Source organism: Haliaeetus leucocephalus, unplaced genomic scaffold (genome assembly GCF_000737465.1).
Source record: "Haliaeetus leucocephalus isolate CR32 unplaced genomic scaffold, Haliaeetus_leucocephalus-4.0 Scaffold284, whole genome shotgun sequence".
NCBI classification, from domain to species: domain Eukaryota; kingdom Metazoa; phylum Chordata; class Aves; order Accipitriformes; family Accipitridae; genus Haliaeetus; species Haliaeetus leucocephalus.
Genome location: NW_010972720.1, coordinates 11092838 through 11117671, shown reverse-complemented (window position 1 = coordinate 11117671; position 24834 = coordinate 11092838). Strand labels below are relative to the sequence as shown.

The following is a 24834-nucleotide window of genomic DNA, read 5'->3' as shown; positions in this document are numbered from 1 at the left end:
GATTTTTTTTAATGAAAGAAATATACTTTAGGTATTCAATAATTAACAATGTTAAAACACTTATTTTTTACAGAAATAAGAAGGATCTATTAACTGTAATCCCTCACTTACAGATTCATAACCAAGACCTACTTTGAGATGAGTGAAATTCTAAAGAGAGATGAATGAATACAAAAAAAGAATAGAAAGAAAAGACTTGAACCTTCAAGCCCTTTCAAGTACAACTCAAAAGGAAGTAGTTAGGGAACTGTATTCAAAGGAACATGAGTCAGAATGGATAGCTATAAAAGGTGAACCTTTCAGAGGAAATAAAATAGCAAGGGCACGGAGTATGTGCAAAGGATGTAAAATCAAAACTCTAAGTGTAACTGAATAAAATTACTCCCACCTCTAGCTTCCAGTGGAAGAGAATGAGTTAAGTAAAGACTTCACTAAGAAAGAAGCATCTGTGAAGGCAAACTACTGGTCAAAGAATACCAGTCGCTATAGAAGTTGCTGGAGAAAACTCAGTAAATAGCATGAGTCAGGCAAAAAAGCCAAAAGTCCAATTCTGTAGTTATAGAGAAACCTCTTTATGAATAGCAGTTTTATAAACACCAGACCTTTAAAACACACTTTTTTGACAACAGAGCAAATCAAACCCCTTTCGGTACAAGCAAAACTAGTCACACGTTCCTGATGAAACTGAATATTGAGAATTCAGAGACACCACTGTAAACTACTAATTTCTACTCAATTTAATGGTTCCTGAAATTCAGCCTTTGGGAAATGGCAAGTTACATAAAAACAATGGAAGTGCAATGTTGGTATTTGGTGCTGGATTATATTTGCTTATGTATGTGCATGCTGAGGAAATTTTGTCATTTATTTAACCAGCAAATAATCTTTTCATAATTTATGACTTAGCTCACACAACAACACTGATACCTTTCAGTGACTTAATAACCGACTAGCATGAAAAGACCAGCACCTGAGCATACTGATTAGTAGAGCTAATTTTTTTTGTGAAAAAAATGCCAGCTAAAGAGTTGATGAGCCAAGAATCAAAAACCAATAAATTATTTTGCTGTGAAAAATGAACCATATATTAGCATTATCCCACCTTTCACATCCATTCTTGTAAGCAAATCACCTCAACTGTACTGACAATGCAATTGTCTAGCATTTTGATGTGGACAAATTATATGGTATTGCAGTGTCACAGGCACAGTTGAATCTTACTGCCTTGATCTTTCTCTAGGTTTTTCAGAAACATCAAGTAGCGATATGATGAAGTACTAAGATTATGCAAGTATTAGACTGTAATGTCAATTTGTCCACTGAGTTAGAGAGTTTAAAGAAGGGTTTGTAAAATATTTATCATTTTTGAAGCTTGCAATTTTACTCGTTGCAAACTCATTATTAAGTTAAAGCATCCACAGGTTTCACAGAGAAATATGAGTAATTAATCAAGATTGCTTTACCATTGAAGAGACCTTGAAAACATAGATTTTATGTTCTAAAAGTTTAATTGCAATAAAAAAATACCAATTCTTAATTCTTTTACCATGTGTACATAGCTAAAATTTAAAAGTGCCTTTGTGAGATTAGCTAGCTGTTGCTCAACACTAAGACCTTTGAAGAGCTGATCGCTGCCAGACTGAAAAAAACAGAAATATTCAAGTAGGCAGATCAATGATCATAAAAAGACCACAGAAAATGCTTGTTGCTTCTTTTTTAAAAGCTCAGTTAGTATAATTTATCTCGGGCTCATTAGAAACCCAAAGGCATGAAAATGCAGCTTCTGGACCACATGTTGATTGCGCAGCTCTTCGAGACTTTCAATTTTAATAAATGGCTTGAAATGTAATTTAGCTAGGTACTTGTATTAAGAGGACAAAGCAACTAGATTTTTGCTATGGAGGTACATGTAACTAAAATGAAAGTAAGTAGGATTGGCATGATTGCTGGGATTTCAATCTTGCAGAGTCCCTCAGCAGCAAAACTGAATAATATTAAATAATGAAGGTTTGATACTGACGTGGCCATACTGGAGGTATATTATAGGTACAAAGCTGTAGTATGGCCTGACTAGGTGCAGCTGTTCACTTCTAAACTAAAGCATGAGCATCAAAGTCTTCAGAGGTAAGCTGCTAATAAAAGTAAATTCTAAAATTAATTATTTGGATTCATTACTCAAGGCCCTTGAACATGACTAATGTTTGATGCATATTTTCTGTATGGCAACCTTTCTAAAGCAAGACTTCTACTAAGCCTTTCATTTAGATAAGAAGGATGAGTTCCCCAATAAATTAAAATTCAGCATCTTCAGTGTGATAAATTTTGATCAAAGCAAAACGCGACTCCAGGAAACACTTGCAAAATTGCAACAGTCAGTATTTATTTTCTTAAATATCATCTTAACTTCTGTTGAGTACAAACATTTGAAACATTGCTTCCTAATCGTGGGCAGTTAAGACACCTCTTGTCTTGCAATGCAAATGAAACTGGATTATGCCTATGTGTTCAGCTGCTCATCCACATACTTGTTTGAAAGTTCACATCCAAAATCTCTGTTTGGCCACTTGGTTTACTCTACAGAAAAAGTGAATCTATTTGAATAAAATTTGGACTGAGCATAGTAGTAACACAATTCAATTAATAATTGGAAATAGCTATTCTAAATGCTACTTCTGGGATGAAAAAAGTCTATAGATTTAAATGAAACTTCTGAGAAATCATATTAAAATTGAATATTTTTTCAAAACATGAAAGAAATTGAACAAAGAACAAGTTTTAAAAAATAATTTTCATAACGTCTTTTACTTTTTTCCCCTGTGATGCATGACATATGGAGATACACATGACAATAAAAATTAACTACAACCACTTTCTGCTTGGATTGATACCATCTCCTTGAAAAGTTACAATAGCTAGATATAGGAATAGATTTAAAGGTTACATTTAGATTTCACAGTAAATAATTCCTAACAACCAAAAAATCATCTTCTTTTCCTAGATGTATATGATAGTCTGGATTTGCATTTTTCTTAAAATGATGTAAATGATTCTGGGTTCACAATAATGGAACACAGAACAAAAAATGTCCTTGTCTACATTCAAAAAATTGAATTTTAATGGGATTATTTTTGTATTTAATAGATCAAAAGGACTGTATTTTCACTTTTTGTAGAAGATAACCCTAGGATTTGGAACACTCAGACTTATGCTCTATTGAATAATTAATCAGTTACAAACAGAATTGATGTTTCCTTGATGAAAAATGAATGAATCAATGAATGAGAGGACTATCAAACAACAGTCAGTAGCTTCATAATCAGGGGACTCACCTGGGATGTAAAAGAATGGGACATGAACTTGGATATCCCGAGTACAAAATGAAGCCTTTAACTTCAAGGCTAATTAAATCACCTTATAATTTTATCTTGATTTTTACTAAAAGCAAAGTGTCATGTATTTGTACAAAATACTATGGAAAAATATTAGAATCTTAAGGGCGAAAAATGTGAGAATGAGAAAATTGTTTCTCACCTAGTTCCAAGAACAATCAGGGATAATTTCCCATTTTGAAGCTTTCTGAAAATTCTAGAATGTACTGCTGCCTACCTACAAAACCTAGTCAGGAATATCTATCCAATTTGCTTCAAAAAGCTCTAAAACAAAAGAACTAATGATTAGCTTTTGATAAAAGAAAAGGCATTTGCTCTTCAGTTAAGATAATCCATAAATAAATGGTTTCATTTTGAAAAGTCAAAAGCTCAGAGGAATTTATCAGGATCTTCTCCATTAAGTCTAGACATCCCATTAGTTGCCTAAATTAGGAGTACAGATTATTTATATTTTATCTATAGCCAAAAAAAGAGAAATTAGCATCTCTAGAGGTTAGTTAACTACTGATACTGGACTGAGACTACAGTAACAATGCACACAACCTAACCACCTTGAAACTGTTGCATTCAACATCTGGTCAGCAGTTGACACATCTGAATTTTATCTAAATTGGGAAAGCTTTTTAGAAATCTCACTTTAACTATATCAGAAGTCATCTAAGTTACCCTTAGCATTAAAACTGATTCATAGGGTGCCTTGTACAGGTTTTAGTGGCCAGTTCTTTATGCCATATGTATATGTGCATTTATTTCTGTTCTGTACTTTGCCATTACTGTAGCATACTGAAAAGTTGTTATGATTATGTTATAATTACTGCTGCATTCTTACAATTTAGTAAATTGTTTTATTTACGCAAAAGGAAGCCACAAAGCAGCAGGACTATTATCCAGATTTCTGAAATAGTTCTACTATAGCAGTTTTACTGTATAGGAATTAGCATGCCATGGATGAATTATAAACAAATATTTAGATAAGTGCATTTGTGCACCCTGTAGAGGGCACTAATACACATATAAAAAGTCCATCATATGAAAGTATATAGTATGTATTTAAAAAGTTACTGTAATAATGCCTTCAAATACTTTTGAATTCATGAAAAAGTGAAAATATGAGAAGAATCCTCACATGTATTTCTACAGCGCTGAAATGGAGATATGTTGATAGAATACATTTTGGTGCCTATTAGACCAAAATGAAACAAAAATATTAGTATCTCCAATTATTGAAAGTCATAATTTTTTTTGCAGATACGAGAAATAAAATGAAGCTATAATATCAGTCCCTCACAAGGTTGTTAGAAACTTTCTATTTGATATTACCACTAGTTATCTTGATTATCACCTATTATGACTGTCTTTTTATTCCTGCTCTTTATTAATATTCTGGTTTCTCTCTAGAAGTAAATTACACAGATGAATACAGCACATTCAAACCTGGCATTACCGCAATGCAAAAGGGCAAATGACTTAACTCCAGTAAGTCTTTACTGCAGTTTAAAATGGAAATTCTGCAGCTGTGAGAGAGAGGGTGAATGTGCAACAGTAATTTTGTCACTTAATATTCTCACCTTCAAGTCAGCATAGCAGTGAAGCAAGCCTTTTAATTTAGCAACAAAATGGAAGCAGGTGTATTTCAAATCAATAAACTGCAATGATTGTAAAGCACCAATGGTCATGTTAGCAAATGCGTGCCTATGTGTGATCTGTATTAATCACAGGAAAGATACCATATTTTCTGCAGGAAAGGACAAGATACTAAAGCATACTGCAATATGCTAAAGTTGGCCAAAATACACATCTTTTGCCAAAGACTCAGATGTTTTTGCAGGCAAGAACCACAAGAGAGTTGCCACATACCTTGCAGAGGCTGCGGGAAGAGGGTTTATGGCAGTAATTTACTGCTAGACCTACCACTCCATTTTCAAGATGGGACTGAGCTGGTCACAGAGTAATTTATCAGTGCTGGTCTCAATACTCCCTTCGGTGTTACCAAGGAGCAGTATCAGGACTCAGATTACAACCACAATTCAGATTACCTAGCAAACCTTGTAACAGCCCAGCTCTGCTGTGAGTCTTGTGGCATAGCCCTAGTCTAGTTTTTGCTCTTTTACTGTTTGTGAGTCGGGAGAGACTCAAAAATCACACTCTCGTCACTGTTGCAATACACCTAACACAAAATCTCCACAAGACTTTTAAGTTTTAAGCACTTTTTGTTGCCTTGCTACATACCAAGGCATGTCTGGCTAAAATTAGCAAAGCAGGCTTTACTTCTGCATGAAAATTCGGTGGGGTCAGCTGTCAGAGAAACCTGTTGTTCACATCCTCTTAGACATTAAACTACATTATGTTCAGGCAGTTTCAGAACAGAATACTGAACACTGGGTACCAGGATTGTCATATCTAGGGAACAGAACGTCCTACAATTTGACGGTCATCGTGAAACCAATTCTTTTGCTTTACCATTTTTAAGTTAAAATTACAGAGAGAATATGTTTCATACATCCAGCTATCAACGAAAGACCTTACTAGGTTCAGAGATACGTTGAGAGACAAAAAGAAAAACCATCCTTACTTTGCATTATCTTCAGATCAACTCTGAGAAGTATTTCCCTATATTATTTAGTTAACAAACTGTCATGATGCTTACCAGTCCAGCCTTTCAGCTTTCACTGAAGAGAACCTTACTTGGAAAGATCTCTATTCTTATATTCTTAAACCTTCCAAAGGAATTTATTTCTTCTGGATTCAGTCTTCTTTGTCCTTTAGTCTCCCTCTGGCCTCTTAGCACTGTAAGTAATATGTTCTGCTTTTTTCAGCAGATTACTCCCTCTGCTCCTTTCCTTGCTTTGTATTAAAGGTTCCTTTTAATATCTATACTAATTTTTCACATTAATGCTTTGCCAAAATGAAATTGTTTTACTACTGTTAGTTTTGCTGTCATGAAGAAAAAAAAGAGTATTTTCATCAAAACTTCAAATTCAGAAACTCTAATTGGTCTTTTGCTTTCATCCTAAATCTAAATATAAACCAGAGAGGCAAGGCCAAGAATGACAGTGAGAAGAAAAAAAATTGCAACTCTAAAAAGCCTGAAAACAGTCCTGACAGCTAAAACATGAAACAAACTTGTTGATAAATACTCTTTCTGCACAGTATGCTTTATCTATTGCGTTTTCTCTGCTCCACATGGAGAGTGTAAAAACAGATTAAAAAAGTAGTCCATCATTTGGTAATGCTGCTAAGATAAAAATAGCAAAAATAATACAACTGGTTTGCTTGATATGAAAATGAATATTTTTAAAAAAGGTATTTCCCTTTGATGTGTAATGAGAAAAGACTTTCAGATGTAACTACCAATCCCACCTCCTGCATTCGACCATAAATTGGGAAAGGACTTTTTCAAACGAACTTAGCATTCGGATACCACCAATGTTTTGCTTTGTTGATCTTGTGTCTTAGCGTGATGTCTAGGTACTTTGAAAGCTTTACGTGCTGCTATACCTAGACCTTTGACCACCATAACATACTTGCTTTGCAGAAAATGATGCAGAAAAAGGACATGAAAAAGCACTATTCCAAGTGACACTGTAAGTGGTGTAACCTATAGTACTTGCTGTCACTTCTATCACACTTTATGTATCAGATTGGTTTAGAGTGATGATGACTTAAGGGCAGTCTCCACTTGAGCTAAATGACATTTTGGCATTTGTAAAGGAATAAGGCTGCCAGGAAGAACTGAAAGGCATTTGTGTGTGCATGATTTTGTGTGTGTGTGTACATGTGCTCTTAGATCTATGCTCTAACAGTCTTTTTCTAGCATGCTCACAAAGTAGGTTTCAAATGTTTTACAAACCTGCTATGTAATAGCTTCAATGAAAACCAGGATATTTGCTAAAGTACAGTTACCATAATGCTGAATTCTAATGCTTTCTAAGTAAGAACAGCTAGAAAAACATGTCCCACTATACCTATTACTGATATTACCATTGACAGGATCAATACAAGTGTTCTTTGTATATCAAAACTGTAAAATTTATGGTACGCATGCTCACTTCAGTTTATCTATGAATGTAACATACACCATCAGGAAACATTGACATGGAGGTTTTAGTGTGGGCTACCAACTACAGTATGATGATTTCTGAAAGGAGAGGTCTCTAATTGCTTTGCCTTGCTAGGCTCATTCATACTATCCCTTCTTGTAGTGAAGTGTACTTATTCATGCAGCTTTCTCATCTTCCCCTCACTGTTCAGAATCTTACTCAAAAGTGAAGTTGAAAATACAAACCAAAAGTAACTAACTTCTAAAATAGAAGTATGGGAAAATCCCCTATGCAAAGAGGAACTGTACACAGAAGGAATTAAAGGACAACAGAATGGTCCCTTTTTATGGCCCAAACCAAATTATTTTCATTTTCTCTCCAGTAAGATGAGAAGGTAGTTGTATAATATTACTTTAGAATGTCAGCGTGGTTAATCATGGATGCTTTACTTTGCCAAGATATGATCAAAACCAGCCACATTTGTTGTGTGTTCTTCCATTCATACAGTTCTAATGCCATTTTGTGAATTAATCCTGTGAAATGACAGTGTTTTGTAGTGTTGCTCTTTGTTTCAAAACACTGCAGTTTGGCACTAACTTTGCTCAGTATCATACCTAGGAATGCCCACCTCATCAAAGCATACAGTTTGGACCAGTGTACTTGGCTGTAACAGCATTTATTCAGACAGGAACCAAAAAGTCTGCATTCCTAGATTAGCTCTGATCTCCTAGGTTTGGAATGGAATATCCCAAAACTCTGTACCTCAGTTCAAGTAAACTGAAAATAGTTAATAAGACCTGACATGAGATCACTCAAAGAAAAAATATATAATATTAATTGCACACTGTCCTATGCACAAATGCACAGGATGAAATAATAATGTAAAAAAAGAGTAAAGATTTAACACTTTTGGAAAAAATAATAAAAATTAGAAATGACGATGAAACTAATGAGAATGACTTTTAGAAATGTATCAAGCATAAAGTATACGCTAGTGAAAAGTAGATTAATTGAAAAGCAGAGAAGGAAAGTGAAAAGATAATTTTTCCCCAAGGAATTTAAACACAAAATAGGAAGAGGTCCTTGCTAAATTATTTATAAATTAATAAATGGGGATACTAATTAGCGCAGAAGGAAAACAAAGTGATTCAATAAAATATCAGCAATTGTCCAAGATCCTCAGAACTATTTATTACTCCAGTCTTGCAAAGTTCCTCATTGTATGCTTTAGCTTCAATGGTACAACTCAGAGGACCAAAATTCAAGCACACATTTAAATGTAAGATTACTGCCAGATAGCTTAGCTATTGGTCTTGCAAATTCAAACCCAAAGGTTGGGCAATGTAGCTCTGAAAAATGTAAAAGTGCTCAAACCAATGAGGCAACTAAAATGACAAACCATGGGTGAGAAATAGGTATATTGTAACAATCTATATATTTCTTAGCTGCTTTTAAAAAACTTTGGAGAACTTAAGCAACAATTTAGTTTATTCATTCAGGGCTCGTTCTTGCTTCTGCACAATTAAAAGGCAAACCTTACGCTGATTTCAAGCTCCAGGGCACTAGTTCCAGTTCATGGGGGCTGGCAAGGATGGAGAAGCATCATGATCTGCTTTATATTTGCTTTCAGTAAATTTTCTATAGAATGTATTTACTGACAAGTATGTTTGCTATCATAATGCTTTGAAAATGAGTATGGCAAAATAAATCTTGGCATTTTAATTACAAGTTTTGCACAGGCAACTAAATTCTAAGGATTAAGTTTATCCAATAATGAAACAAATATAGTTCTTATGTCAAAAGAGCTTGGATTTCAAATCCTAACAAGTCACAAAAAAGTAATCATGATCAAATCATCATCACAAATTATTTACTGAAATTCAAACAATTAAATACAAGAGAAACGCAATTTGTTCACAGATGTTTCACAGCTGGAAAGTCACCCATTTCTACAGTGGAACTGCTTAACACAATTTTTTAAAAAATGTATTAGTTCTATTTTTAGAAGCTTGTCTGAGTCTGGTGATATTTGTGCATTTGGAGAGGCTAGGCTGTCAGGGGCCCTTAGATCAGTCCTATGACTATAATATTACTGTCCCTGTTGCGTTCAATTTACCTGGACCTAAATGACCAGGTGACACCCAAATTTAGGAATTAAAGTCTAAGAAAGAGGTAAGAGGAAGAAAGAAATTAATTCCTGAAAGAAAGAGACTAGCTGAGGTCTGAATAAATTGAGAGGCATTCACCAAGAAGGATGCTTGTTGTGATCTGGGAAGCCCATTTGAAAAGCTTTAAGGATTGATTACAAGAGAGGACAAAGTAGGAGAAGATCATCTATGGAGGATGTGTTTCTACACCAGGAATACCTGACTAGGCATAAAGACAGTATCACATAGCTGCTGAGAATAAAGGGAAATTCAGTCAGACTCGGGTCCACACCAGTGCAATTAGCAGTTTCAAGACCATTCAGGGTAGATTGTGTTTAGTTAGATTTCAGGTAAGGGGAAAACTTGTTTGCATCCCCATACACTATTCAGACTTACCTTGAGATTCTTGTCTGATGATCGGGTCTCAGAAAAAGGAGGCTTCCCCTTGGAGAAGTGCCTGCTGGGAAAAACTGATTTGGCTGGTAGATGGAAGAATTTTGAATAGGAGTGGTAGTACGTAATGAAGTTCTGCTCTATCCGAAAGACTTGTGCTCATCTTAATGACAGGTCTCACAAGAAACAAAAGTATTCATGTGGTAAAGAAATAAAGCTGTTGACCAGTCACTGGTTGACAGAAATGGTCAACCTGTGACAGGTCAACAGCCATGCAGAAGGGATGAGAACTCTGAAGGACTTCCCTGGAACAAGTCAGAGCAAAGGTGTTAAGCGTACATGAAGCGCAGACAGTAGAGCTGGTAAATAGCTTGCCTGTCTCTGAAAGCACATGCTGAAAGGCAGGAGAGAAAGCCAAGAAAGTAGGTGCTGGTTCTATGGCAGTACAAACACTACTTGCTGGACCTTGATTGGGGATGCATGCCCTTCCTTCTATAGCTGAAGGATATTCCACCTCTCTCGTAATGCCCCATTGTGCTATGACTTGCTAGGGATTCACAGAGAGGCTTCAGTGTTCCTCTGTTTAATGAAAAGGAAAATCTTAAAAAATGAATACAATTATTTCCTGCTGTTTTTCTTTTACTTTGTAAAAGAGAAAAAAAGAAGTTTACACTTAGCTTGAACAGAAACACTTTTATGCAAAAGTCAAAATGAGAGTTTTGCAATTGATAGGTTTCGTGAGTTGTTAGTTAGTTAGAGATACAAATGGAGAGCTACGTGCAAATGCATATACTGATGTCTTTTTTGGTCATGCTACCCAACTGTTTTTTTTCATTCTTAAACACAGTATTATAGCTAAAAAACCCCTTAAAGAATACAAATAAAACTACAATGAAGAGGTCTGTATCTAACACGTTAGTAAGAATCTTCTGCTGTAAATTTCTGCCAGAATTCTGATTCTCCTATCAGTGTTGCATGTAGAACAACAACAGCATATTGTTATACTGGAACCTTCTAGACATTACTGAAACATAACTGACCTTGTTAAATTATCTGCAATCTTCATCTAATCTTGCTAAGTGTTTTACAGAAAAACCTCATATAATCTTCTAATTTCACATTTTCTATGAGGTCTTAGTAAATAATATGCACATTACATTTATCCACTTTAAATGATTCTCCAACAAAAATATTTTTGGTTTTTATGTAAAGAAACTTTTTATAATTTTTGGTATAAGTTCAAGTGTGAGGCATGGTTCCTGTAGTGACTGATTGTTCTGATAAATAAAAGCTCAAAAAAGCCCCAAATATTAGTTAGTCATAAAGTATTAAAATGCAATAATAAATAATATGAAACACTTAAAATTATTTAACATAATAAACAATTATATGTGAATAATACAGCTACATGCAACCTTTAAAATAAAATTAATATAGACAAGTCTTCTTTTAAACAAGCACAAACTTATAAGAAATGTGCCTGCCTATAACAGTGACAGCTTCAAAGAGTAGGACATTACTCCTAAGGTTAGAAAGAATAAATTTTATTGAATTTATATTATTTTGCTTGTGACTAGAGATAAAAAGAAAAAATATCTGATCTCCTCTAAGGCTCATTCCTTGCTGTGATCATTAAGTTCAAAACCAAATCAGGATCAACCAGCTCATCTTCAACAGATGTTGGTATAATTTGTTCTGCAGAACAAAAGGTAATTCTACATGCTCTACAGCCAAACTATTCCAGTGTTTCACTATTCTTTCCATTTAAAAAGTCTTGTTTTTCTTTTTTAACTTACAGAGAGCATCCCTTGTTTTTCAACAGGCTGTTTCTCAAGGCCTCAAGACTGATATCATATTCCCTTTGATAATTTTTTCTTCAAGCTGAACAGCACCATCTTTTTCTCTCTTCCCTGAGATCATGCTTCTGGACAGCTAATTAATCTCATGGCTCTGGATTCTATCGGGTTGTTTACTGAACAATGGTACACCAAACTGGACTAAGCACTTTGGAGAGGACCTTGCCAATGTTGAACAGGCTAGAAGATCTGCAGGCTCTACTCCTGTTTACACATTCTAGCTTCATGTCTGACTTTCTTGCATCACATAATGCTCTTCAGCTTCTGATGCAAAATGTTTCCTAACTCTTTTTCTGAGGACTTCAGTGCACCTTAGGAATTCTCAGAGGTTTTAAAATTGGCCTCTGGAAGTCAATTTGATTTTTGCTTTGCTGTTGTCTTTCCCTGTAACTTTCAAACAGGGGATGTTGTCATTACATGGTAGTTGCCCTCTCTCAGATTTCATTCCACCTTCACATTCTCAATTCCTCCCCACTGATCAGCAACGCTCCTTATATTACTTTTTCAACAGCGTGCCATCCTTATAATCTATAAATCTTTTGTACAATCTTGATCACTTTTTCTCCTAACAGAAGTCTGTTTCTGTAGTTAAAGGAAACAAGAAGCCCCCAAACATTCCAAATGCTGTCACCAGGCCCTGTGCATTAGATGATTCTTTTTGTTTATAAAAAGCTTCATCTGTATAATCTTTTTGGTTTGGTGGTCAACATTACCACACAGGTTCTTTGCTCTTTCATCAGTACCCATGAAGTATAAATCCATTTGCATTTTGAATCTCAGAGCAGTTGTACATTCTTCAGATGCATCCATTTCTGCCTGGATGTTGAGGTTCTTTACTTCCTTCTCTTTTTATGAGATGATTCTTACCACATCTAATTAATTTCTTTTATAGAATATATGTTGATTTTTGCCAGTCTTCCTTCTGGAATTTACATTACCCATTCTGAATTGTTATACATTTCTATCTACACTTCTTAATCTTCATACACATGTACACACTTCTGTACTTTCTGAACCTTGAGCAAAGCCACATTGTTATACCTTTTAATTCAAATACAAAGGCCTATACACATTGATGATATTTTTCTAGAGCCAAATGATGACTTATTATGTTTGTGTTTCGGTGTGGTGAATTTAATGCTGTCAGACACTGTGAAATGTAAACTCGTCATTAGCCACAATGAGGATAGGAATTTAAATTCACAACGTAGATTGAAGGCCAAAGGCCATATTTTCATGGGTGATACAATTTTTTTTCTAGGGTTGCTTCCTGTGGGTGAAATTATTCCTAGCTTATAGGAGTCAGCTGTGAATAAGCTTTGAGATGTATTGCAGAGCAGAAATTATTTGAATATAATTTCTTCACAGCTTTGACGGCATACCTGCTTTATAAACAGATCTACAGATAATAGTGAAGTCTGAGATGTTACTGGTGGAAATCTGCTAACTTTTCCTCTCAGTAAAGCTTTGTTTCAAACTGTGACTGTCATGGACTCAAATAGTACCTCCCTGTGAAGATTTCTGTATTTATTCTTTCTGCTGATTCCTACCTAAAATTTAGAGTCAATATCTTCCCGTTCATTCACATAAGTTTTGAAAGTGTGATGTATGTCATGACATACTCTTGTATAATTTCACCATGCAGTTTACAGCTACTAAATACATTAGCTTGTACTGAAATTTGGGTGAAAAATTTGCCTTAAGATTGGATTAAAAAAAAAAGCCACTTTGTAGTGGTTTCAGATAGGATTCAGAGAAAACAAAGTGCAGTTCTGACATGTATTACATGGCTCACACTAAGAGGTACATCTGTATATTGTTTGGGAAAAGTCAGATGCCTGCAATAGTTCTTATAAATTTAATAGTATTCCTCCTATTCTGAAGGCTTTACAAATTCAAATCCAAATGATCTCATTTTCTAGCATCTAATGAGAATACTTTTCCAGGACAAAGCAAGATATTTTTGGCCTGTAGTGTCATCATTACAGGATGAGTATTTGGAGCCAAATAAGCTTTTCATTGAACCTAAATCCTACCATGCTTTGCAGCCTGACCCTTATCTCCAACAACAGAATTTTGTTTCCAGGCAGAAATAACTCACAAGCAAGTACTTTAAGGCAAAAAAAGAAAATGGGAATGCCTTTATGATTCACCTTTCCCTCCTGTGAGTAGCTATATCTTAAAAATAGAGATGGGTCTGACTGCTGTAATTTAAATGTGCATTTTCGAAACTACCAGAGCCTGAGGGCATGTGAGTCACAGGCTTAGCTCAGGTTTTAAGAATTAGAATTTTACTACAAAATCCGAACCCAATTCATATCCACTTCCTGCATCAAAACCTTCTGAATGTTTAGTGTGTGTTTTCCAAACAAGCTGGTTTGGTTTGATTTAAGAGTTATCTCAGCTTACTAATAATGGGGCAATTTTCCACCAGGCTTTGACCCTTACAAAGGCCACGTGGATTTGCCTGGTATCATGCAATTCAGACTCTTCAAAACTAGAACTACTTTAAATTGCATCTCTGGAGTCTGCACAGTCCTTCAACAGGGAATGTGGAATATGACTGGGAATATGATGTAGATATTGGCAGTTTTTCCCCAAAATATTCATTCTAACATTGGTCACAGATATCCAATATCTTAATCTTGGTGTCAAAGATTTAACCCAAAAACCAGATTCAATCTGGAAGTTAGAATCAGTCTCTGGACTGGTTGTGTTCTGCAAAGGAAGAGCTCAGACAAGTACAGAATCAGCTCAAAAACATAAGCCCTATTTAATAGAATTAAATAGATTACTGCCCAGAAGGAGAGGAAAGGATTGAAATCTGTCTGCTCTTAGAACTGATGTTATCCTGAAAAAAGAAGAAATAAAAAGCTGAATATGGAAGGAGAGGCATTCAGAAAGCATGGATTACAGAAAGGTTGACTCTGTAGGTAGAGGATGATTTTCCTCTACCTAAACATCAAAAGAGTGTCATTTTGCTGGGTTTTTTTTCCTTCCTTTTCCTTTCTCCTGCCTGACTATATGCTCACTCCTTCTATGTCTGTCTATAAACAGCATTGTTGAGTATTGTTCAGTGGAAATGCTGTAGGAAATTGAACATGTTTTCCTGGGCTGGCAGAACTGCTTGCATGTTTGTCTGCTTTTTCAGAGAAACTTCTTTTATCAAGCTTCTTTCTATTTACATACATTCCTGAGACCAATCATTCTGTTCTTTGGCATGTTTTTGTTTAAGTGCCAAAAATCAAAATCTTTCTTTTGCAAACAAACTGTTATTATCCTTAGGACAATGTCATCCCCCAACAATCTACATAGTCACCTGCAGGCTGATGTAAGTATACACAGTTGTAATCTGAGCTAGCTGGATGCATTCTACCCTTAACTAGAAGATATAAATCTATTTGTGCAATCTCCTGGATAAGAAACTTATTTATTTAGTCTCACCACTTTTAGCCTGCCTATAAAACTTCCAGTTCATAGACAGCTTGGGGCTCACGTATATCTGCTTGTAATCAGCTCTATAGTTGTACCTCAAGAGTAATGCTCTGACAGGTTGCTCTGTTGCCAAGAGGTTAGACTTCTGCAATAATATTATCTTTCAATCAGAGTTCTCATACGGACAAATCTGGACATTAAGTGCTTCCTTGAGATCTAAATAAGCTTATCAGAAACCTTATTATTCCAGTACATTTTAGGGTACATATTAATGTAGTCATTACTGAGGAAACACAGAAATTCTATATATGTAATGCATTTTTGTTACTGACAGATGATGATAAAAGAATTCTGGTTCATTCAGTGTTCAGAGTACTGAGAGTCTGGCATTATCTTCTTAAAGGTTTATCTTTTTATTATAACATCAAATACAGTAGTTTTACTGTGGTCACATAATTTGGCTGTGTAAGCCAGCTTAAAGTGATTAAGTGCTTCCCTTCATCTTGTGCCACTCCACTCTCCAAACTCCATCTGTCCTGAATGACAATCCACCAACTGAATGTGGCAAATCCAAGATCTTCTTTCCCATTCATACTGAAATTCCTATTCAGCTTCTGAAGGCACTAGATATACACCTACTGTAATAAAAACATACATCAAATAATCATTTATTTTTCTACACTTCAGTACTTGTTATATAAATATTTTATTTCTACTTTTCCAACCTAATTTGCAATTCACATATATTTCCTCATATTTCTGTCATATTTTCTTTTTATAGCCATAAGCCATATTTCTACTTGATCATTTCCTTTTAACTACTCTGGAAGACCTTTCTATATTTCAATGACCTGCAGACTCACAGTCCTACAGATTAATCTTAAAATCAAACGTAGGTACTGATGCACTCCTCTGCAGGTTAATTCTGGATATTGTTAGAATATTATTAGAATATAAGTATGTAGGTATCTTCTGAAGTTTCCTTGATACATCAAGGCTCTCATCTTTCATCTAGTGAAGTAAATGGCTCTGATCAAACCCATACTGAACCCACTATAAGCATATACTTTAATGTAACGAAAAAGATACTTGCAGCCCTTCACAGATTTTTCCCTAACACTGTTCTGGTGTCAAAGTAGATTTGACCTACACATGTCCTGCTACAAACGTGAGAAAGTTTCCATTAAAACTGAAGTATGCTAACTCCTGTCCTCTGACTTCTGTCTTTCTACATAACTTTGCTATTCGACAAGGAAGAAGGCTCATCGCAAGTCATAACGGTCTGCAATGTTTTTATGCCTCTTCTTTTTTTTTTCTCCTACTACTGCTAGCAACTATGTGCAAGCCTTATTACAATTGCAATTCCCACGATGATATCTATTATTATGTTTGAAATACGGAAACAAAGTGATCTTCAACTAATTATATCAGCTCACAAAATACAGACATGGAGCTCCATATATCTGAAAAGTTTTGTGTTTCAATAAATTATGCAATCAGTCGAACTCTATAGAGCTATTACTGAAACCTTGGTAAAACATTAACTGACAAGCTTTTAATTAGCTTCTTACTTATTTTCAGAGTGAAAATATTACTGTTAACATATTATTTATCATTATAACAAAATTCTGTTTTATCCAGAAAGGAGTTCAGGTCCTGTGCTAAAACAGATACCACTCAGACATGCAGCAATAAGAGATGAAAGAAAATAAGCCAGCAGTTAAGAAAGTAATAGGAAACAAAATAAATTAGTTCTCCATAAAGGTGAGTAATATTTTCTAAACAATCTAGACTGGGTTATTTAGAAAAAGTGCTTCAGCTTATTTGCTGCATCTAGAAAACATAATTGGATTTGACTGCAGAACAGCAATGGCTTCTGATAGAAAACCTATGTGGTTTAATTTGCGAATCCATTTTTGCTTTGCCTTTTATAAACGTGATTAATAAAAAAGTCACATGTGCAAGTACAACTGCTTTAGAAGGTGGTACCTAAACCTGTAACAAATCAAGTTATGCTATTGTTTTTATGGGTCTTGGAAGAAGGGTTAGAGACAAAACTATGGTTAAATAAAGAACACTATAGCTAAGTCTGAAAGAATTATATAGATCAGAAGAACATGTAGGAGGCAATATGAGAATTAAATTGCAGTCTCTTCTCCTTCAAAAGTCAGAAAGAAATACTTTTCAAAAAAGCAAAATGTTTGTATAATTTGAGTAAAACATTGTAAGTTTAATGGAAAAGAGAAGTTTCTGATAATGTGGTTTTACCCTTAACTGAGCAAACCACCTCAAAAGTCAGAGGAGAAAAAAACCTGTTACATTGTCCAAAATAAGTAGTTTTCCTCTGAATATAACTAGACAGCCTCCAGTTTGCTTAGTACTTCTTATACAGCTGCTAACTACAAGTTTGGATTAAGAAAAAAGAGTAAATTTCTATAGAAAGAAGTACAACCATCTTTCATAGCTGTGTCTTAGAAAAATGTATATTAAGCTAGGCCTTCTTAATCTGTTTTCTCAAAAGTACTCTGGCAGGATAAAGCAGAGTCATGATATATGTTTGTACTCTCACCAAGTGTGACCAATACAGTGTTTTCAAGTTCTGCTACAAGAATATCTTAGAGAGATGGTATTGCAATTAAAAGAGATATGAAGTAAAAGCATAGTGCAGAAAACTTCATATTAAGATTTAAATAACAGAAGTAAAAGTCAAACAGATACTCTTGCTCTGTAACTGCAGGAGGAGTGAAGAAGACTCCATGATGCTATAGATGTGGTCCATTCATTGGGATAGGGTGAATATAAGGGATGGAGAAAGGTTTAACCATGTGCAGAAAGGAATCTGTGAGCCCACCAGAAGCAGCTTAGCTCCTTATTTGTGCTTTTTTCCCAGCTCTTCAGCAATATGTTTACTTCATCATGCCTTTCTCTTCCCTCCCTACAAAGCTCTGTGATACATATTAAACTTGGTGGTAAGAGACGTCCCTGTGCAAAGGGGCACAAAGCAAAGGTTGAATCTTTTTTATTCTTTCCTTGAATGATACCGTAGAAAAGAGCTAACACAGTTAAAAGAAAAAGCAAAAGTAACGATGGAAGAAAGAGTAAGAAGTCTAAATTAAATCAGCCAACTGCCTAATTTTAAAGTGAGAGACCCTTAAAAGGGAAATATATAGCTGCAATATCTCTAAAAGAAAAAGTACTACTTCTGACTCCATATTTTCTTATCTGCGAAATATATTGATATCTGGATTACTAGCATGTTTCTACTATACCTTTCTCCCAGGAATAGGCTGCCTATATAAAAATTTACAAATGAAAATGCTACAAAAATAATCAATGAGAAGCTGGAAACTTAATCTTTCAAGTTTTTATTAATCAAGAATTTCTTATACTGCCTTATGATAGATTGCTTTTTAAAGCTGTGCATTACAAAAGCATTCTTTTGAACTGAGAAAAAAATCATATAAAATAAATCCCACATTGTCATAGTGGTTTATAACTGCCCATGATATGGGCATGCTTTAGAAAATTAATTACCAAAATGCATCAATTATTGGACCCATTCACAGTGAAGTGTTTCCAAAGAGACACTGTTGACAGCTAAGCAAGAAAATAAAATCAGGTTTTCATTGTGGTACCCCACTTAAATAACTACATGTGAGAGTTTAATCTCCAAATAAGTGCAGTTTATTTTTGCTTTTTGATATTCATTTTTTGTTTTCTCTGTTCTTCCATAACTCCTTTCCTCTATTCACCCTAAGGCACCATGATTATCAAAACACAGGCTTGAGAAAATACACTAAAAAAAATTTCTGATTGATGTTTGACATTATGATGCCTTGCCAGGTTTCATCAGTCATATCATGCCATATAGAGTAATGCAATCTGATTGATGCAACTCACTGGGACTCATCACCTTTCATGTGTTTGCTGAAGAATTTAAAGGTATCACACAATCTTTGGACAGAATTCAAAGAGCTACTATATGAAAGAAAGATTTTGTTATTTTATTTTTCCACAAAGATAGGATTTTTTTTTTCTTACCCTTCTGGAGATTTTTTTTTTAAATACTTTTCTTGAGTTTGCATGGATCATACAACTTTTAGTCTCCATTGGGAAATCTATGCTAAATAATTTCAGCTTTAGACTGAAGTCAACAGTAAAGCAGAGATGTTTCATTATAGCTTTATTATTTGGCTGCAGATTAGTATTTAGCTGCAAAAAGCCTTTTAGGGATACAGAAATTTGTATATGAGGTTATTCTGTCTAAGCCTTTCAGAAATGCTCATTCATTTAGAAATCTAATACCTTAATTCTGTGGGATAATATTTTCTTCTCTAACAAGATGACGGAAGGGTTAATCTAAAGTGGGCCCTAGGGATTTAAAGCATAAAATTTTGAAACTAGCCTTTTATAGCCTCATTATAAGATAGTTTACTAATGAAACCTGATTTCAAGACAAGATGATTATCCAGAGATTAAACAGAATGATCCCAAATTCATTAAAATACTTTTGAATAAACACAAAAGAAGAAAATATTTTTCAAGTGTTTTTTAAAAGCAAATTATTTTTTCAACTTACAATTACAAAACACCTTAAAATTTTTTTCTGAAGAAATTGCCCAAAATGTTGGACATTAGGCTGTTTAACGGAACACAATTTGTATTTAACTTCATGATGTAAATGGCAACACTTAGAACCTGATAAATCCTCCAATATGCATATTTTCTTTATGATATTTAAATGCTGCTTAGAGCTTTCTTTTTGTGTGTGTGTACGCAAGTAAAGTCAATGTTTTTATTGTTTTAACCCTAAAATAATTTTTCTAGTTCAGTAAAAGAATTTATTTGAAAATTCAAACCTAACTGTTGTTTATTTTTCATTTTAGCCACAGAAGGAAAATCAGATACCTGTACAAACAACTCCAGTAGTAAGATTCTCTGGTAGGAATCAACAGGTATACAGTAATCCCTGAAACTCAGCATTAACTTAGGTTTTCCCAGCCTTTACTCTTTTTTTTTTTCTTCTTTTTTTTTTTTTTTAATTTGGGCGGGGGAACTTAATATAAATACACATGCAGTCAAGTGTATTTCTCAAATTAAGGAGGAAAACCTGTTCTTTTCACAAGGAACAATCTTATATCCCATGCTAAGCATCACTGAATAAATTTTTCATTAGTTGTTCTACTTTCTATGCCACTAATGTCAACAGGTGCTGTGGGAACTCAAGCCACTTTGAAGTTGAAGACAGTTGAGCAGTGCTTTGCTTTTGAAGTCTGATTAAAAAAAATTACCATGACATCTACACTTATGATTGCATTTCTTAATGACAGGAAATATAATCCTCAGTGCCATTTGTAAGATGGTTTATTTTTTAGCTTATGATAGATACTTTGAAATCTCCTGTGTGGATTGTATGTTTAAGATTAACTTTCTCAGTATTTAATATTCTGAACAAGTTTGAACCTTAGCAGGATTCAGTATCATTGTCTTTTTTCTTCATGAGTTATTCCAGTTATTGTCTTAGGTTTTACTATGGTAAAACTCTTGTACAACTACTATCTATGAAGAATTGCTGCTGACTCAAAAAAACACTGATGTCTCCCTCTCCTAACCCCACATGTGGTAAACCAACACAATGTAGTGGATTATATTGGATACTGCAACATCACTAAACTGCCTGCTTGCAAAAGCCTTTTCTTTTGGCTTAGCAGTATTAAAAAAGATTGCTTGGCTGGAGAAGATGGACAGAGGTCAGATAGGAATGAAAGAGGAAGAAAAGTTATCCCACATATACTGCCAAGCAACCATCTTGAGGCTTATGAAGAAAGGTCAGTCATAGGTTGACTCTGGACTTCCTGGATCTATGTTAATGCTATATCTGGCATTACACAGAAGTAGAACTACCTAATATTTCTTTTTAAAAGGTTTAAAGTTGCTGATAATGCATTTCTTACATTTTACAGACCAGAAAGGGATATCTTATCACAATAATCATAAACTAGAACCATCTTATACTTTCTACACAATTGAACTTTCAAACTAGTAGGTTGATTTCAAACTCTGTAAAGCAGGCATCCCCAGATATAGACTAACCTAAAGCTAAACACCCCTGACTGGTGAAGCAATTCAAGTTTTGAATCTTATTCTCGATTATGAGTGGATAGCTCAAGTCCAACCTAAGTTCAGGTAAGATTTTATTAAGCAGTCCAAATTAAAGCATTCATCTAAAACAAACTTAGGTATCCATTTGTTTTGGGTTTTTTTTGTTTTGTTTTGGTTTGGTTTGTTTTTTTTTTTTTCATAAGCTCACACATTTCTAATATTAAATTAGTTACTAATATATACATATATGTAATTATGACAGTAAATGCCAATTAGAATTATTTTTCTTATTTTATTGAACAAATGTTCAAGACAAAGTTTCTACTTACTACACTTCAGCTGAGCCTCCTAAAGTAAAGCAGCGTACATACCCTTAATTCACATGGAAATTAGACTTGGTACTTTGGATACAGAAAAAACAAAGGTCATAGCATATAACAATAGTTTTTATCATTGTGAAGAGGCATTACCTAAACAAATGGCATAGGTACCACAAAACAATGCTTAATGGTAACCTATAAAAGCCAAATCACTGTGGTAAGGGTGATTTGTACCATAGTTGGTCCTGCAGAGTTTAAATTCAAATCTGCCTTTAGAGGAATTGTGTGCAATGTCTTTTGGTTGGTCAAGCAATCACTGATGATGAGAAGACTTCTTCCTCTCCAGTGGATGAAAATTTTGTAGAAGACTGACAGCTTAATTATTACTACAGGTATTAAAAAAATAACCAACCAACCAACCAAACCAAAACCTCCAAAAGTTTACATCCAGTTCGAAACCTTATTATTACCTTACCTGTTACTTTCAGTCTGTCGGCTCCAATGACAATCTCATCTTCATCTGCAGAAAACAATACTTTTCCACCTTCACTTGCCCTCACTTCAAATCTCTTACACAGGGCCTCCACAGCATCAGCTCCTGAAATCAAGGAAGTGAATGTTTCAGCTAAGATATTTTGTAAGAATAAAAGTAGTCATCAGCATATGTGGAATATCCAAAACATATTGAATACATGAGGATTTTATAAAATATTTGGCTTTTGGTAAGCCTGGTAGGTAATTTGTATTATAAAATATGGTCAAATTAATTTACAGAGTAACTACTTCACTACTGCCTATCAGGATAGAATTTGAAGTAACTATGAAAACATCTATTTCAGTGCCATGTGTGGAAGTCAACACAAGAATTTATAATGTACTTAAACTCTGAGATCTTGAAATGCCAGTTCAGACAAAGCTTTCTCGGGTTTGCTCAGCTTAAATTGCAGTTTCTTGCCAATGGGAAAAAAGATAACATATGAGCCTATTCCATAAAGACCAACAAATCAACACAGCAGAAGAAGGTATTTTTCATTCAGTTCTACTGCAAACTTGAACAGTGGAATAACAAAAAACCCCCACCTAACAAAACAAACAAAAAAGATGAGCTGAGCTATCACAATTTATCTTATATTCTATGAAACAAAGCTCCCAAATGTCTCGAAGCTCCAAAACCCTAAAATAATTCTAAAATCAAACAGACCTATGGAATTGCATCTAACAGTGCAATAAAAAAATTTGCAGATACCAAAACTCTGTTAAATTTACTATGCTTTTCAATTTACAGGTCTTATCCTTATTCTTCAGTTTTTTGTCTGCTAAATTGTTTCTGAAAATGTTTATTTTATTTTATTAATAAGTGAAAGCAAAACTTTAGTTCTGAAAATGCTGTTGAAAAACAATGAAATGCATATAGCACAACCAGCTGGAAGGCAAATTACAAGATTTCAGGGAATAATTATCCGACAATTTTCTCATTGATCTCTAATTAGATTTCTAATATACACCTGGAATGACACATAATTCTGTATGGGTAAAAATTATGGAGAAGGCTTTATGGGCAAAGAAATCCATGTATGACGTTTCAATTTATCAATCTGGCTTACATGTTTGTAAAAAACCACCTGCTTCCGTAATGTGGAAGTTTTCAGTTTAATATGCAAATGCACATTATCAAAATATATAAGAAGAAATATAACAACTGTGATAACTAATTTTGGATAAGGAATTGCCATAACAGGCCTTAATTTGCAGAAGCAGCTATAAAATCAAAACAACACTTCCTCTTACTTTCAGATGAACTTACAATTGTACTGGAAAAATTTCTGGTTATTTTTAATTCATTAATGTAAAAAGAAAATGAAAAGGAATTATAATAATACTTGTGATGCCTCATTTTCTTGAAGTTAGACATGTTTATTCTGTTGTAAAAGTGTAAAATGGTATTTTCTCCCTCTTTCGGTACAATTGAACTTTATTTTAAAGGTGATAATCAGGTTGTTGGGTTTGTTTTGAAAAATACTACATTTTTGTAAAGACAGACAGGACAGATTTCAGATAACCTAATGTTAGCCATGGGATAAATGCTACATCTCAAAAACATTCCAGGATGCTCACTAATAAAAAGTACAACAAAGTCTAATTGTCCATCAGGATAGATGTAATCACAATATATATTCACACATAGCTGTCTTACTGAATTTATCCATTACTCTTAAATACTTTCTAAAGGTCAGTGGTGGTGTCCCTGACAGTGTTGCCCCAGGCACATCTGAATTATTTGTTTAAAATGCTTGCGTTTAGCTAGGAATGCATGCTAGGAATACAGTTGGGAAGGATACTCCGTTCTTTTGCACCACCATAGGTAAAGATATCTTTTTAAAAAGCTGTTAAATACTTATTTATATTTATTTGTTATATGAATGCTTGTTTTATGAAACCCAGTGAGATCTAGGCATTATCAGGCCTCCGGTGAGTTCAACAGACTGTTGTGTATCTGTCCAGAGGCAGAAACATAAAAGGAAATTAGAAGGTCAATTTATCATTTTTTTCAATTTTACTTCTTAGTTTGCAAATATGTTAAGCTTCTATGTTGTTTTGTAAAACAGTTCCATTGCAAAATAAATCATACTGTTGTTGACTATATCCAGTTACTCCATGAAATTGGGATGACCACATAACTCAGATTACTGTAAGAACTGTAATAAACCAGATAATATTACTATTTAATTCATTTGGAAGAGGGAGAAAATATAATAAATTGTAGACTGGTTTAAAATACTTGCAGGAATTATAGATGACCTTTTATAGATTACTTTTGAAGATTATATGACCCACTGATAATTTACACACAGCCATGATTCAATGCTCAAAATGATATATGATAGTCATGAACAAGCACTGTTCACAATAGCAAAACCAAGGTGTAATCCTCTTTAGATAGCACTGCACAAAAGTGTTTATTCTAGAATGCTTCTCATGGTTCTGAATGGGAAGACCTGTAGAGGCTAAAGAGATCAATGTTTACTTGTTGAATATGAGTGCTTCCAGAAACTTTGTGGTTTGAAGGAAGATGCCAGAGATAACATCAAAGTCATTGGTAAAATTATTGATGACAAAATAAGTGGTAGCTTCATATTTTAAATAAGGATGCA

General features: G+C 34.3%; 1 protein-coding gene across 1 annotated transcript in view; it reads right to left on the bottom strand.

Moving 5' to 3' along the window:
- Positions 1 to 24834, bottom strand: part of SGCZ (sarcoglycan, zeta) — a 228687-nt gene that overhangs the window by 28058 nt on the left and 175795 nt on the right. Inside the window, exon 4 of the mRNA XM_010570056.1 lies at positions 22158 to 22280. Coding sequence (XP_010568358.1) covers positions 22158 to 22280 — 123 coding nt within the window. The remainder of the gene's footprint in view (positions 1 to 22157; positions 22281 to 24834) is intronic.